Source organism: Podarcis gaigeae (genome assembly GCF_964106915.1).
Source record: "Podarcis gaigeae genome assembly, chromosome: 6".
Classification (NCBI taxonomy): Eukaryota; Metazoa; Chordata; class Lepidosauria; order Squamata; family Lacertidae; genus Podarcis; species Podarcis gaigeae.
The window spans coordinates 71,293,171-71,310,883 of record NC_139682.1 but is presented as its reverse complement, the minus strand read 5'-3'; the positions used below and the strand labels follow the sequence as shown (position 1 = coordinate 71,310,883).

General features: G+C 43.6%; 1 protein-coding gene across 6 annotated transcripts in view; it reads right to left on the bottom strand.

The window, feature by feature from the left end:
- PKN2 (protein kinase N2) overlaps positions 1–17,195 on the bottom strand; it is a 51,006-nt gene extending 33,811 nt beyond the window's left edge. For 2 of the 6 annotated variants that reach the window (XM_083743310.1, XM_083743312.1), the window contains exon 1: positions 17,049–17,195. In XM_083743310.1, coding sequence (XP_083599436.1) covers positions 17,049–17,126 — 78 coding nt within the window. In that variant the 5' untranslated portion in view covers positions 17,127–17,195. Of the gene's footprint in view, positions 1–12,375; positions 12,845–17,048 lie in introns of those variants that run through there. The other 4 variants (XM_083743311.1, XM_083743313.1, XM_083743315.1 and 1 more) reach the window with 3 other exon arrangements.
- Between the last annotated feature and the right edge of the window lie 518 nt (positions 17,196–17,713).

Below are 17,713 nucleotides of genomic sequence, written 5' to 3'. Positions count from 1 at the left end.
AAAGACAAGACGCCTCAAGAGGAAGTTAAACATTTTCAGGAATACAAATTGCCAGCATTTAATATTGTTCCTCATATCATTTTTAAATCCGCATGGCAGCCTAGCTCTCAACCCTCTTTAGGGTCAAAAAAGTAGGTGTGTAACTTTCTTGTTGTAGATAGCAAACTTGTCTTAGCCAGCAACAATCTAATGTTGAAATCATCTGACTGATCTTCCAGAAAATTATGAAATAAAAATGAACACCGATCAATCCTTGGGGAAGCACCATATTCCTGCTTGCAAGAACTTCTGTATTTGGAAGGTAATCTTATACCTACTTGGGAAAAGGAAATGAGCCACGCCACCTGTGTAAGAAGCACTGGAATTTCTTGATTACTAATTGTGGGGGTGGGTAGGTATGGAGAAAAGAACTCCTGAACTGCATCCTTTATGTACAACGGGTGGGGAATCTCTGGCCCGTGACATCAGCTGGGAGGGCAGGGTTCAATTCTGCCTTCTGCCTTGGCTGAGCACACCTGTTCCCAGCAGGAAACAGGTGATCACAGCTAAAACAAGATTTAAACCCTGCTTGTCAGCTGCGAACAGGGGCACAGAGCCTAAGTTTTTATTTGCTTTTGTTTCTGCAGGCATTGCCTGAAAGAGACCTGTCCTGTGCATAGCTAAAAACTTAAAATCTAGGCTTCTTTCTCTCCTTCCCATTACTTGATGAGTATTTCTTTGTTTGTTACTATGTTCTGTATTTTTATTATAAACTGTCCTGTGATCCTCAAATGAAGGACTATATACATATTTAATAAACAAAATACAGTGGTACCTTGGAAGTTGAACGGAATCTGTTCCAGAAGTCCGTTCGACTTCCAAAATGTTTGGAAACCAAGGCGTGGCTTCTGATTGGCTGCAGGAAGCTCCTGTAGCCAATCAGAACCCATGGAAGCCCTGTTGCATGTTCGGGTTCCAAAGAACGTTTGCAAACCAGAACACTCACTTCTGGGTTTGCGGCATTCTCGAGGCGAAACATTCGACACGTAAGGCATTGACAAACCAAAGTATGACTGTATTACATAGTGAAGTCAAACCTTGTTCTGCACCCTTAGGTGTAAATACTGAATCTAAGAGCCCATGAGTCCAGTTTGAATATTAGCATCAGTATTATAGTACTGCATAAGAAACAGCAGTTATCCACTGAAGTAACTGTCAGATTTTTCAAGAATCACTTGTATTCAATGAGGTCAAAGGCAGATGAGAGCTCAACAAATGCAACATACACCAATTCTGGTTGACGAGTAGCATACTTTCAAATAATAAGACTTTGCTTCTTAGTAAGGCATTTCATTTCTGCTTTGTTAACAAGCAGTCAATTTGGTAGTATCTCAACAGTTGTCCTACTTACTTCATGAATCAAAACTGGTGCTGTTTGGGCCTCTTGTAGATTGTCATTACTTTAAAAAATGTGAGACCCATTTCAACACTGGAAAACCCACAAGTGGTTTCATTTGCCTAAGTCGATGCATCACAAGATCTCAAAAGCATTTTTTGTTTTTATTAACCGCAACCTGCCCAAAACCTTAGCAGAATTTCCTTTTCCCCCATTCTTAAATGGTTCACACACTCACTTCATTAGACCAAATAACTCTTATTTTGCTTATCTGATTTATTTCACTTTAAAGTTCTTGCTGGTTTTACTAGGGACTACTTACATCTCCTGGGACGCAGGTGGCACTGTGGGTTAAAGCCTCAGCGCCTAGGACTTGCCGATCGAAAGGTCGGCAGTTCGAATCCCTGTGGCGGGGTGCGCTCCCGCTGCTCGGTCCCAGCGCCTGCCAACCTAGCAGTTTGAAAGCACCTCCGGGTGCAAGTAGATAAATAGGGACCGCTTACCAGCGGGAAGGTAAACGGCGTTTCCGTGTGCGGCTCTGGCTCGCCAGAGCAGCGATGTCACGCTGGCCACGTGACCCGGAAGTGTCTCCGGACAGCGCTGGCCCCTGGCCTCTTGAGTGAGATGGGCGCACAACCCCAGAGTCTGTCAAGACTGGCCCGTATGGGCAGGGGTACCTTTACCTTTACCTTTACTTACATCTCCTATCCTCTACAACCTGCAGGCCATACTTGGCCTGTCAGATTTGGCTTGGAAAGGTAGTTTTTCCTAAACTACACCCATCAGCCTCACAACTGACATGACATGGGGTGTCAGGTGTGGGGCACATATATTGTGTTCCTATGCACACTTAGGAGCCATAAAGTGTCCTCCTGATTGCATGTTGGCAAGGGAACGCAGTCTTTTACTCTACCATAGAATTGCATCAACAATTCTTCTGTAGATTAAACACAAATTGTGTTTTAAAGGTTAACAGATCTTCATGGGAGTAATTAAAAGATACAAAATAATCAATACATATAAAAACCATGGATTTAATTTTTGTATAAAGCAAGGTTGGGAACTTCTGGCCAATGTCTATAGGGTCTCTACCAACCCTAAGGATGTTCCTCAAAGGCCCTCACTAGTCCTAATTGCTTTTGCCTGACTGGAATTTGTCCTTCTTCCGAGGTAATGCCACTTGTTTGCCTGAATGGAGAAAGGATGAGATCTACTGTTCTACCCACTTTTCCTCTGCCTGCCTGATAGGTTGACAAGAAAGTTGACCATAAGGAAATGTGGACTCCCCTTTGCCTGAAAAATGTTTCCAATCCCTGGTATATAAGATTGCAGCCTAAGAGTGCTATTACAGATAGCTGTATAGAGTGCTTTTCAATTCAGAGATCCAATTAATGAGAGCTATTAAAAGGTGGTAACCTAATTTGGCTTTCAGAAGATTGACAGTACCTGCCAGACAGTACTGACCAATCACAGGAAATTATTTATTTACTTCCCTAATGAGGCCTTCCGGAATCCACACAGTAAATGCTTCCTGAGAAACTTCCCCTATTAGTGCTCATTCACAATCTTTGGGCTTAAAATAGCTCAGCAACTTATTCTTGACTTAAAATACTCAGCATTAGAAATGAATTCAGTAGATTAAATTCTAGCATTAAGATCAGAAGATGAGTAAAGCTAATACAATTTTTCCAACTGCTGCAAAGTTCCAAAATAATAAAATTGGAAAGAATCACCATCTGAGGGCTAAAACTCACTCCACCAAACAAACAAACAAACTTTGCTATCAAAGAAAACACGTCTCCATTAAAGGAGATTACAGAGCTCTACATGGGCAGCAGTTCAAGAATGCTGCAGCAGTAGTCAGGCATATTTGACTTACACTTCTCTTACTTTTCCAGGGATGCTTCTAACTTTAGAACATATCCACAGTCAATGCAAGTTTTTAAAATATCAGTTTATTCTATAAATTGCTTCACATGAAATAAAATTAGTTGTGCAAGGGACTAAATCAAATATGTGTGCATTGTGCTCTCTGCAACCCTTCTATAATGTGCCTTATGTTCATTTTTGCTTTTCTGTTTGATTCACATTAATCTTGCTGCGTTTATGTTAACTGCCAGAAGCAATTCATTTAAAAAATAAATAAAACTTCAATGTTTAACTTGCTTTCAGGTGGGGTGACCTATCGTCTCTCTCATGATTTCTGTTGCTTTTTTAAGAAATAAAAGAGTACTCTCCATTGTTTCCACTGTGATATGTGTTAGATCAGTAGTCTTCAATATTTTCAGACCTATGAGTCACTTATAATCAAACATGAAATATTGAATCCAGTTTCAGGGCTAGTTCAAACATAATGATCTCAGGCACTCTCTTCTTCTCAGTCTTTCATTTTGCAATTCAGTATTTTCAAGATTTATTAAACCAGAATTTCCATCTTCATCTGAACTGGGAAACTATAGTTTAATCTCAGACTTTAAGCCATCAAACCACAGTTTAGCAGTTTGGATGCAACAAGAAAGCTTAGTTTAATAAACCCCAAGAGTATTCTGATATGATGGAGAAAGTAGAAGAGAAGGGGAGGTGGGGAAGCTGTCTATGGGTCAACAACCATTGTTGGACCAAGTGTGTGCAGAGCAACTGCAACTGCATGTTGGGCTGGGTTGCCATCAGTATGCCGATGACACCCAACTCTATCTGTTGATGGATGACCATCCTGACTCAGCCCCAGATACATTGACCAGATGTCTGGAAGCTGTGGCTGGATGGTTACGTGGGAGCCGGTTGAAGCTAAATCCTTCGAAGACAGAGGTCCTCTGGCTGGGACGGGACGATATGGGATTGAGGGGGCAACTCCCATCTCTTGCAGGGGTGCAATTAGTGCCAGCACTGTCCGTTAAGAGTTTGGGTGTAATCTTCGATACCTCCCTCTCTATGGAGGCACAGATTACAGCTATAACAAAAGCGGCATTTCTTCATCTCTGCCAAGCTAAGCAGTTGGCTTCTTATCTCTCTCGCCCTGACCTAGCCACTGTGACCCACACGACGGTCACCTCCAGACTGGATTATTGTAACTCGCTCTATGTGGGGCTGCCCTTGAGACTGACCCAGAAACTCCAGCGGGTGCAGAATGCTGCGGCGAGACTCCTTATGGGGTCTTTGCTGCGAGATCACATTCATCCGGTACTATACCAGATGCACTGACTCCCGGTGGAGTACAGGATCAGGTTTAAGGTGCTGGTTTTAACCTTTAAAGCCCTATACGGCCTAGGACCCTCGTACCTACAGGACCGCCTCTCCTGGTATTCCCCACAGAGGAACCTACGGTCTGCAAATAAAAACATCCTGAAGGTCCCAGGCCACAGAGAGGTTAGGCTGGCCTCAACGAGAGCCAGGGCTTTCTCGGCTGTGGCTCCAATCTGGTGGAACGCTCTGTCACAAGAGACTAGGGCCCTGCGGGACCTGACATCTTTCTGCAGGGCCTGCAAGACAGAGTTGTTCCACCAGGCCTTTGGTTGGGGCGCAGCCTGACTCCCTCCTCCGGCAACCTGCACAGAATTTTGCTTAACGGTTGCCATCAATTTGATTTTAATTAATTTTTATAATGAAATGTTTTCAGAATGTTGGATTATTTGATTGTTTGATTATTTGATTGTTGTTAGCCACCCTGAGCCCGGCTTCATCTGGGGAGGGAGGGATATAAATTATTATTATTATTATTATTATTATTATTATTATTATTATTATTATTATTATTATTATTTTCTCTCAAAACTGTAATACACTCTAATGCAGGGCTGGGGCATCTTTTCAGTAGAAAGGCTACATTCCATTATGGAAAACCTTTCAGAGACTGAATTCCCAATGTGTGGAAGGTGGGGCCAGGGGAAACAGTGGATGGAACAATGGCTGAAGCTCTTTCTTTTGTACAGTAGGCCACATTCTAGCCACACAAATGCCCAAGGTTTCTACACCTACACCTATATTGCCATCTTCCATTCACACAAGCAAGAACATTATCACAGTTCAAGGATATATTCCATCTGGGCAAAAGCTCTTCAGAGGCCTCAGAACAGGGCTGGTAAGAGGTGTGGCCTAGTGAAGAGGCATGAGCTGGGAGAATCCCAAGGACCAGTGAGATAGGCCTGTACCACCACATTTCATTCAGGCTTGAGGCTCCCAAACAGTGCTCTAAAGTAGTATTTTTATTCTTGAACTGAATACTGTCCCAATTCAAAAACACATGAGACAACTTGGTATGTGTAGAACTCCTGAATCACATTCGTAAGAAAAAAAGCCATGCTGCAACACCAAACAAAGTATCCATCCAAACTCAGGGAAACTTCAGAAATGACACTGAATGCAGAACAAGGAACTAATTTTGGAAGAACAAATTATGTTAGACAAAGTAGAAACAGGTAACCTACAACTGGTGCCACTATCTAAATCTTGTCCAAAGTTCTAAGGGCTTTACTGTATTTTCAATCTCAAATTGCTTGACATCCAAGGAAGATCATGCACCTGAGATTTGTCCACCCACTTTACACTCCTACATGTAGCAAATATAATGATTATGCAAATCCTGCTCATCTCAGCTGACCAGGGTATAGTTGCCACATAGTCATTACTACCGAATACTCAAGTGTTGGTATTAAGTGATCAAAGTATCATACTGGCTCAATGCATAGGCCTCTACAAATTTTTCATTCTATTTAATATAATGCAACCAGCACACAAACATAACATTATTTGCCCCTCACAGGGAATGCCATATGAAGCAACAGTAATTATATTTTTCTTATGTATTTCCTGATATCAAGACTGTCAGCTGAAGCCAGTCATAGGTGAAGGTCTAAGTTCAAACGTCCAACTCTTCCTCCTCTATATTGAGCTTTCCTTTCAACTGGGACAGATCCACTCAGATTGTCCTCTTATGCTGGTTGTGCAGCCATGAATGTTTCCTTTAACCAGGATAAAGTCTCTGAGACTTCCTGCTCTTAGGTTTGTAAGCCAGGTGCTCAGGAAATAAGATTAAAGTTATTCATATTGCTGCAGCAATATGGCCTGGCTCAAGTGGTCCACAAATTTTGGCATTCTTTGGCCAACCCAAACATTTGTGGTTGCTCCTCCTGTAATGGGTGGGGTCTTGCCCAGACGTCACACAACATAGCTCAAAGTCAAAAATAAACCCGATCTTCTCTCTGGACCTCCAAGCTTGGAGCTGCAACTGGAGGTGAATGGAAGACAGCAAACTTCCACCCTGCTCCAGTTCTGAATGGACACAGGGAAGAGGTTGGAAGCTTGTTTTGACTCTGGGCTAGCCAAGTACCCAGAGCATACAGCCAACACACAGCGAATACATCTTGACTTCTCCACTCCACCTTAGGAGCTGGATATTTAGAAGCACGAGTGCAAATTGTGGTTGGCACCAACTTTGGTTAGCAAAATGCTGGCATAGTCATAATCACAGCTATCACTGAAATGGCTAGAGAATGATGAATGCCTGCACAAGCAGGTAAATAAATGAGGGAGAAACATTTAAGTCCACAGGGTGCTCCCAATCTCCTATCTGTAGTTAAGGAATACAGGTTGCATTACATCTGCTGTGACACATATTCCCACTATTGTAAATATGCTTTCTGAATAATACCCACTTTCAAAAGATAACAAACAGTTGTGACTTAATCAAATGCTGGGATTAAACAAAAGACATAAAATCACTAAATCAGGACCCATACAATGTGGACTTCCATCCTATTTTGACAAATTTGTATTAGTATTAAACTGAAGGGTACAATCAGTGACCCATGCTCACAATTATAAAACTGTCGTGATAGTGAGGGTCTCCCAAAGGAATAATAGATCCATTTTCTTGTCCACCAGCTCTCAGCGGAGCATGGATAATGCTAGTTCTCCCTAAACCTTTTACCACTTGTAGAGAGGTATACAACTTTTCTTATCTTCATGATTGGTGCTAAATTTTTAAAGAGAAAAGTTCCTTTTAAAAACAGAGTCAATTCAGGGGAAAAATTAGAAATCTTGTCAGCATAAAAAAGTATTCAAGAGACTCCTGAAAGCCCAAAGTGAGGATGCTTGCTGAATCTCAGCTGGAAAAGTGTTCTTCAGACATCCAGTTTTGAGGTTAGCAATGTGTGGACCACAGTGCCCAAGTTATCCTGGTCCAGGTACAGATGTAATTGCTGTACCAGACAAAGCAGGTAAAAAGCACTTCTAGCCACCAAGGTTACTTTGGCCTAATGACAAAGACATTTCCAGGAATACCTTCCCAAGCTACATTTCCCCAAGCAACCTCATCCAGAACAGAAACAAGTCCATAGATTGCACAGCCTCTCCTAATTCAAATGCTATGTAGAGGTACAGCTGTGTGTCATCAGCAAACCGATGGCACTTTGCTCCAAAACTCCTAATGACCACTCCCAGTGGCTTCATATAGATCAGGCATAGGTAAACTCTGGCCCTCCAGATGTTTGGGACTATAGTTCTCATCATCCCTGACCACTGGTCCTGTTAGCTTGGAATGATGGGAATTGCAGTCCCAAAACATCTGGAGGGCTGGAGTTTGCCTATGCCTGTTAAATAGCACTGGAAACAAAACAATACCCTACAGAACCACCTAGCACAGGTGCCAGGAAGTCAAAGAGCACTCTCCTGATGCCATTTTGGGACTCCAATACCCATCCCGCATAGTTGATATAGGAAGATACTATGGTCAGTGGTATCAAAATTTGCTGAGAAAGTAATTGTAACAGGGATGCACTCTTCCTGTCCTCATACAGGTCATCCATTAGGGCAATGAAAGCTGATTCAGCACTGAAACCAGGCCTAACCCCAGATTAAAGTGGAACACTTGAAATTGCTCTGCCACCACCCTCTCTACCATGTTCTCTTAGAATGGGGCATTGGTAAATGGCTGGTAGTTCTTACACACCATTGGGCCCAGAGTGGGTTTTTCAGGGTGCAGTCACATCACCAACTCTTTAAGAGCAGCTAGCACTTCCTCATCCAGTAACAACCAGCTGGCTTTAGCCAGCCAAAAAGGGCAGGGGTCCAGAGGGCATGTAGTCAGACGCCTTGGGGCAAGTATCTTGTGAACATCATCAATTCACATCATAAGGAAATAACAAACGTCACATTGGACGCCTCAACTGGATTTGCTTTAACAGCAGCATCCATGTCACTACAAAGTCACGTCTCTCTCAATCAGTTATGGAAAACTATTTTAAAATCCTGGGAGCCACTATCATATTTTTAGGAGACCATATGTATGAAGTTTTTTCAATCCTGCTCTTGGCTTTTTGCTGCTTCCCTTCTCTTTCTACCTTCTGTAAACCAGCAAATTCTGGAAACAGAATGTGTAAAATACACAGTATGCTTCTTTTTGCAACACCATGTGTTATCAAGAAAATTGGCAGAAAATATTTTGACTTTTTCCGTAGGAAAAACAAAAAAAGAAGACAAAAATATGAAAGCAATACAAAAAGCCTGTCATGAGGCTGGTATCAACATGCACTTTAACTCTTGGAATTAATAGCCAATGGCATTGCTTTGGAGAGAGGGGATTTAATATTATTAAGACTATTAAACCACAAGTACTATGTACCCTCATCTGTGGTAGTCAGGAATTCATGGCCTCCATGACAACTATGGGCCTATCTACATGCACACACTGCTGGACTGGACACACTGCTGGTGGGAGGCTTTGAGATAACTGTCCATAACAAAGGAGTTCACTACCTCTTGTAGATTCACAGGGTTTCATACCCTCTGTAAAACTATCAGGATGGTCTGCTCATGGAGACTGATGGACCCAAATTAATTTCTGACTGCTCTTGGGTAGTTTCTAGCTAACATGACTGGCTATCATGTCAGAGGTATGGAATGGGGAAATGACCTGAGCAACTGACATGATCACTCACAAAATTTTACTTTTCCACTGCAACTCATCAGTACAGTGTCATCCAGAAGATGCTCCAAGTGGTGAAGAGCGTGTCAAATCCAAGTCCTCAAAGAACCCTTGGTAGCCCCCTCAGTGGCCTACTGTGACAAATTTGCAGAACACTTTGCAGATGACACATGCTCTTTACATCTGAACATCTTCAGGAACAGAAACTATGGATGTATCCACAGTATCTGCTTTCCAGTTGATGAATATATTTGAGTTGCTTCTGCCTGAATATGTGGACAGGTTGCTTGGAGGTTTGAAACTGACTACATGCCCTCTTGACCAAAAGGAACCATCTAAATGGCTGGCAGTGGTAGTGAATGCTTATTTAAGAGAGAGAGAGAGAGAGAGAGAGATGCCATCAGTTCTGCCACTGTTGAAAAAAAACATTTCTTTGATCCTACATCTTTGGATAATTACCAGCCTACCTACCATTCTTGGGCAAGGTGTACAAGTGTTACAAATCTACAGACATTTTTTGGAAAAGACTGGTTCCCACAATCCTTTTCAATCTGCATTGGCAGTTTTGCTGGATGATCTATGTCAGAAGCTAAATGGGGGCAGTGCATCTCTCTTGGATCTGCTGGACCTCTCAATGGCTTTTGAGACTACCAACGATTATATCCTTTGGGTCAGGATAGGGCTTGGAAGCAGTTTCGCAAAGATTCAAGGTCTTATTGGTAGGGCAGGTCCTAGAAAACAGTGCTGAGATTTCTGCATGCCTTCTTGGCCTCTGGCTTCTAGGATGCCCCAGCATTATATTTTGTCCTTATGCTGTTCAACATTTACATGAAAATGAAACGGCTGGAGAGACTTTAGGGATTTGGACTAGATGTTGCCAATATACCCTAGTACTATCTCTCCTTTTCATCAAATGCCAGGGTGGCTGCAGAAGGTGTTGAACATTGCTTGAGAAGTTATGGATCAGATGTGAGTACATAAATTGAAGCTAAGCCTGGCAAAGACAGGGTGCTGCTAATTAACAGGGAAGCTATTCCAAGCTTCGGGGTACCACCTAGTCTGAACAGAACAGAACCTCTACTCCAGGTTCCTTTCCTGGGGGTTCTCCTTGACCTAAATTTGCTCTAGGATACTTAGGTTACTATTGTGACCAGGAATGCTGTTGCAAAGCTTGGGTAAATGCATCAGCAATGCATTTTCCTGGAAAAAAGCAGGTCTGGTCACTGTTGTACATGCTTTGGTTACTTCTAGGTTAAATTTACTGTAACATGCTCTACGCTGGGTTTCATTTAAAAAGTGTTGGGAAACTTCAGCTAGTGCAAAATGCAGCAGCCAGAATGCTGGCTGAAACCTGCTTCATGGAAGATATAACCCTGGTGTTAACAGTTGCAACTGGCTTACAACTGCAAAGCTTTACAATTTCAGGTGCTGGTGATTACCTATAAAGTCCTAAATGGTCAGAACAGTTGAGGTTTGCATCCTTCCTCATGCATCCTTTCACCTTTCATAATGGTAAATAGAGGACTAGCTTCATATTCCTTTGCCTTCAGAGGCATGGTTGGTAAGGACACAGGACAGGGCCTTCTCAATAGAAGTATCAAGTGTCTATGATTGCAGAATGCCCTTTTAACTGTGCTGTCTGCTGCTACAGTTGGTTTACTACTGCTCAACTCTCAGTTATTGTGATATTACTGCTGTTTTATCAGAGGTGTTTTTTCAATTATATTGTAAGCTACTGTGAAGCCTCTTGGAGCCAAGAGGCAAATTATAAATCTTCTAAAATAAATAGGGGTGATGCTGCTACTGTATCAACAGTACTCCACGCTAGTTTTAAAAGTCCACAATGTTTCTTTCACAGCCTGTGGCAGTGATTACACTATATTTTTCAGGCTAGGCCTTGCCCTCCAGTCACTTTCACACTCTACGGTATATTTAGGAACGGAAGAACACTTGACATCCACCCATTGTACATTCAGTTTGACAGTTAGTGGCAAATATTTGGATTCATCTACAACCATATCAATTATGTTACAGCACTATTTCATATGAACACTTAGGCAGCAACAGAATTTCTGGTCGGGTGTTCATTTCCTAATTAACCATGGATGTGAAATATTGGAGACATGCTGCTAGTTTATGGAACTTGTAGGTAATATAACTCCAACATACAAGGAGTGTACAACATACTGCAATTTACTGTTAAATGGATAATGTATGCTAAGGTCCTATAAATGTGGGAGAGCTGTCATCTTGTATTCAAGAGAGATCAGCAGAAACTAATTTTGTGGAGAATAAAGGTTGAGAGGTTCACTGTGATGAACAAGCCAGTCTTCTACAAAATCAGTAAATGCACCCCATAGAGATACAGGATTAGTCAGGAAGCTATGAAAGGTACATAAGGAAGCAAACAAACCTGCCCATATCTTCTCCCGCTACCCAGTTACTAGATAGTGGTTCCCCACTCTCTACCAGTATGCACAAAGTGGGAGAGTGTGTGTGTCAGAAAGAGAAAGAAACACAACTGTGGGCACCAACAAGGGGAGAAAGGGGATGTTCCCAGCGCACAGTTAACTCGCAATTCCTGTTGGAAGATTCATTCACACACACACACCCCTCCAGCTAAAAAGCAGAGGAAGGAAAGAGCTTTAAAAAAAAGAAGAGGGGGATGAGGATTGTGTGCTTTACACACGACAAGTTTTACTTTCAGTTAAAGAAACCGGGAAGAGGTAGGCGTGTGTGCGGGGGATGGAGAAAAGGGGAAAGGAAAACTCCTGGGGTCCACCTACCTCGAGGTGGCCTGAGCCCAGAGAGAGAGAGAGAAGCGGCTCCAGCAGCAAAGGAGATTATGACACTGGGAGGCAGAGTGTGCCTCGCCGAGGAAGGGGGCCTGGAGGGGGGCGGCTCCACCTCCGCGGCCAGGAGGCCCCAGGCTGGAAGGGATTGGGGGGGGTGGGAGAGAGGAAAGGGCGGCAAGGAAGGAAGAAGAGCTTTTCCGGGCCGCGAGGAGAGAAGCGAGGAAGGAAGGAAGGGAGGAGGGAGGGAGCCTCGGCGGCGGCCGCCGCCACTTTCTCTCTTTTACCTGCTGCAGGTCTGTGAGGAAAATCTCCCTCTCGGCCGCGTTGGACGCCATTGCTGCGCGCTGGCTCTGGACTCCGCACCTGGGCGCCGCCGCCGGTGGGAAGAAGGCGGGTCTGGGCCGAGGGGGGCGCTCGCTCGCGACTCAGGCGGCGGCGGCGGCAGGGGCGGAGGCGAGGGTTGAGGGGGGGGGCGTCAACCCCCTCTCCTCACATTCCCATGAGGGGACGGGGAGGGACGGGGACAGGGGGTGGGTGTCTTTTCGCGTCGGGACGGGCGTCTCGCGCTCGCTCCCGCCCGTGCGCGCGCCGCCCTCCCGTTCCCGACCCTCCCACACACCCCTCCAGTGGGTGGTGGTGGTTCCTGCTCCTCCTTCCTCCCTCCTCCTCCTCCTCCTCCTCCGCCGCTCCTCCTCGACGTCGTCGCCGTCGCACCCTTTGGCTGTCACCCTGTCGTAAAAAGCGGCGCTGCTTGGCGGCCCTTCGGAGCACGTGACTAAGCCCGGGAGTAGGGGCGGGGCGCGTTCTGAGAGAGGAGCGGAAGAGGAGTTCTCGCCTGGAAAGTGGGAGGGGGGACGCGGCGCTCGCGCTCTCTCGCTCCGTTTCCCACGCAAGGGAGTCAGTCGCAAGCTTCTCCCTCCCTGCCCTCGGGGAGCCCGTGTCACATAGCGGGCCACCCCGGCACGGCAAACTCCTCTCCGACCTCACTGCACATGGTCTCCGACCGAGTTCAAAAAAGCACACGTCCCCAAACGGACTTGCAACAGTGCCGGATTTACCTATAAGCTAAACAAGCTATAGCTTAGGGCCCCATTCACTTGGGGGCCCCCAAGAAATTTAAAGGAAAAACAACAACACTGGGTGTACATTTCCAAAATATAAGATAAAAAACAAATAAAACCTACATACAGCAACTGTTTTGTGTTGTTTTGTGTTGCTCCTAGGATGAGTAATGGGCCCCGCCTGCTAGCCTGCTCCCAAAAATATCACTGGTTTGCTCATTTCTATATACAGTGGTACCTCAGGTTACATACGCTTCAGGTTACAGACTCCGCTAACCCAGAAATAGTACCTCGGGTTAAGAACTTTGCTTCAGTATGAGAACAGAAATGCTCCAGCGGTGCAGCAGCAGGAGGCCTCATTAGCTAAAGTGGTGCTTCAGGTTAAGAACAGTTTCAGGTTAAGTACGGACCTCCGGAACGAATTAAGTACTTAACCCGAGGTACCACTGTACAGTGGACGCTCGGGTTGCGAACGTGATCCGTGCAGGAGGCACGTTCGCAACCTGCAGCATTTGCAACCCACAGCACCACATCTGTGCACACGGATTGCAATTCGGTGCTTCTGCGCATGCACAAGTGCTGAAACCTGGAACTAACCCGTTCCAGTACTTCCGGGTTTGGGCGCTTCTGTAACTTGAAAATGCTCAACCTGAACCGTCTGTAACCCAAGGTATGGGTGTATAGGGTGCTTACATTCTGCATGGACTGGTTGCATGGCAACACGTGCAAATAGCTTTAGATACCTATTAGGTCCCTAAATTACCATATAGCATATATTCAACAAAAAAACAGCAACAGTTTGTTGTTGACAAAGGACAGCTGGACATATAAAGGGCCCATTACCTTCAGTAGCTTAGGGCCTCATCAAACCTAAATCCAGCTCTGCTCTTATCCCATGACTGGGGGTGGGGGGTGGGGGAGAAGCTTTTGGAAATTATACGGCGTCTACATCACCATTATCCACATGCTAAATCTTTATCCACGTGCTAAACTCTAGAAAAGACAGGGCCTACCTTTGGACAAGCCATACTTATTTTTCTTGGTCATCTATAGTGATAATATAATGAGGTTATCTTGGTTGACTTTAATTATGCAACTATAGATAGATAGATTCAGGAAACAGGTAATAGCACAATTCATTAAAAAAAAATAATCAGAAAAAATTGTAACCTAAATTTAAGTTTAAAAACTTTACAATGCTCAGAAATTTTAAAAAACGTACTGTCTCTGCTTTTCCAGTAAAGGATAAATTTAGCATAAAATTTATCAAAACATTTCCTCTTCAAGGTAATAGGTCAGTTTCATCATTCTGGCAATATCCCAGTTCTTAAGAAACCATTATCCTGTGTTTGGCTGCTGATATGCTTTCAGTGTTGAGCAATTATAAATTTAGTCACAATCCATACATAACAACCAGTTCATGATTCTCTTTTTGGCACAAAATTCCAGCTTATGAAATGACAGAACTTTTTCCCAGAAGAACAAAGCAATGACTAAATCCACCACAATTTTCAACTTGCTATTTTGCTGTTGCTGCTCACCTTCATGAATTGAAAGGCACTATTACAGCCATAGCAATGTTGTTCACATAAAACTTATCTTCGCTTTCCCCCTGTTTGCCAATGCCCTGGATGCTGATACAGTTTTGTAATTGCTTCGCCTCAGTGGCTCACTGAAAAAGGTGAAAAAGGTTACCCTTTCACATCTGTTGACATCAGACATGTATACCTTAATATTTGGATAACTGTTAAATAATAACTGTTTTTTTAAACAGCAAAGCCTTCACACCCTGTCAACTGGTTTCTCAGGCTGAATAAATTATATATATTACAGGGCAGGGAATATACGCTTGTCCAGATGTTGTTGTACTCTCAATTCCCATCAGACTTGGCCAGCATGGCCAATGGTCAGAGCTGATATTAGTCCTGCAATGTCTCGGAGCCACAAATTCTCCACTCCTGCTTAATAAAAATTAATTCATTATTATTTCAACAGCATTGATTAGTTTACATCACAGAATAAACCCAAACTGAGCTTAGGCTATAAGCCAGGAGAAACCAAATGTGTCCTCCAGATGTTGTTGAACTACAGTTCCCATGTGGTTACATATTAAAGTCAACCAAGATAACCTCATTATATTATCACTATTTTACTGTTATGCACTTACTCCATATATAAATTTAAGGCTGAGATCTGCATTTAGCAACCTAGTGTTTGTTGAACTTCTTAAGTAATACGAATATTAAGATAGCAAAGAACCCATCTGAATAATTAGGAGGAAGCCTCTGACTAAAGTAAACGATAAATAAATTTTATTTAAAGGCATTAGAATCCACATTTAAAAGAAACAAACCATCAGGTCCAGATGGCATCCACCTGAACAAATGGCAAATCCACCCACTATTAAAGAACTCAGATGTGAAACTACTGATCTCCAAACAAAAAATATGGAACACCCCTATGATTGGCCTTTCTGCCCAATGACAGGAAAGTGACCAATGCAGTACCATTTAAATAAAAATAAGGATCCAGGGGCTTGAAATGCTGGCTATTGGAGTTGAAATGCAACAATCAACATATGAATGCCCTACTGAACTCAGTTTCTAGTAAACCTGCATTGGATTTGGCTGGACAATAAAACATTTTTTAATGCAAATAATAGTTTTAGTCTGTTTCCAGAGATGATGGATACCAAAATTCTGGGTTGTGTGCAATGGTTGCATGAGCAAAAGGCAACCAATCTTTATCTGCTGGCACATGACCCCTCTTCCATCATCATCATCATCATCATCATCATTATTACTACTGTACCTTCACCAGTTTCAGACTGATGTCAATGAAGGACCTGAGGATGAGGCCCCTTGAGGATTTCAAAGCCACCAAGTGCTTCGCTCCTGAAATATGCTGCTGTAGATTTTTCCACCTGCTACTACAGCCAACAAGAGATAGGCCAGCAGTATTTTTTCACCTGGCTGGGCAGAGCTGGGGCCTCCACCATGGGGGAGCATGTCCCCCAACCCCTATGCACCTCTCCTAACCTTTTCCAGCCTTTAATATCCTTCAGATAGGATTCTCCAAGGCCTTGGAGATTTCAGGAACATAGGAAGGTTCTATACACCATTGGTCTATCTTGCTCTTCAGCATTTGAGACAAAGATCTCTCCCAGCCCTACGTGCAGACGCCAGGGATTGAACATAGAACTTTCTGCATGCAAACCAGATGCCCTGCTATCACAGCTCTTTTCATTTATTAGACTTATGAGTCACTTGTCACCTGAAGCTCTTTTCCTATCACACAGTTTCTGGTAGTTTCAGTGGGCTTTTGGCCATTTGGCTTGATGCTACTGAATCCTTTTCAAGCATGGGGCTAACATGTTAGAGGGACACGGGTGGCGGTGTGGGTTAAACCACAGAGCCTAGGGCTTGCCAATCAGAAGGTTGGCGGTTCGAATCCCTGCGACGGGGTGAGCTCCCATTGCTTGGTCCCTGCTCCTGCCAACCTAGCAGTTCAAAAGCACGTCAAAGTGCAAGTAGATAAATAGGTACCACTCTGGCGGGAAGGTAAATGGCGATCCCGTGCGCTGCTCTGGTTCACCAGAAGCGGCTTAGTCATGCTGGCCACATGACCCGGAAGCTGTACGCCGGCTCCCTCGGCCAATAAAGCGAGATGAGCGTCGCAACCCCAGAGTCAGTCACGACTGGACCTAATGGTCAGGGGTCCCTTTACCTTTTTAACATGTTAGAAATCCTAACTGCTGGCAAAAAGATTCACTGCCCTCCCACACTGGATATTTGCTAGAATACAGAAAAAATAAGTGTTATTTCAACAGAATAGTTCTTAAAAAGAAGGGGAAACAAACAACATGTTATCTAGTGAAGAAGGACATTGAACTTTACCTTTAGATAAATTAAGTGTTTATTCCTTCTCGAGGTACCTTGATTCCAGAGGTTCCATTCTGCAGCCTTCACTCCCATGGTTGTCTTTAGAAGCTGACGGTGCTGTAGAAATTGAGTTGAAAACCAGTCAGCTGGAGCATGCTCACTAAGTATGGAAAACAGGGTGGAGGATGTTGACTCAACACCATACCCCCCCCATCTTTTTTTTTTTAATCTTCTTAATTTAACTTCATTGAAGGATAGTCTGAGGCAAAGGTTGATATGGAAACATTTTAAAAGAAGGCCATTTTCTGCAAAGATCTGAGTTTTTACTAACTTTCCACAAGCAACATGGTTGTGGCATTCAAACTCTTAACGCATTTTGGAAGTGATTATATTTAGGTGGGAAACATGGAAAAGGCATAGCTAAATGCTTTTTAAAAGATGGAAAAATTAGTTGCTGTCATGTATAAACACACACACACAAACACACTCAGCTCCTGAAGAAGCAGGTTTTAATAAGGGATTTGAAATCAACGTCTTCAGCTCTCCTGGGAGCTCTTTCAAAATCAAGAGAGCTATTCTGTGTCGAAAGTGTTTTCAGACGAAGGCAGTGGGCAAATTTCTGGCAGGGCTGAGCCAGTGGAAATTTGGCACTCTGATCAGTTCGACCAGGAAGCTCTGAT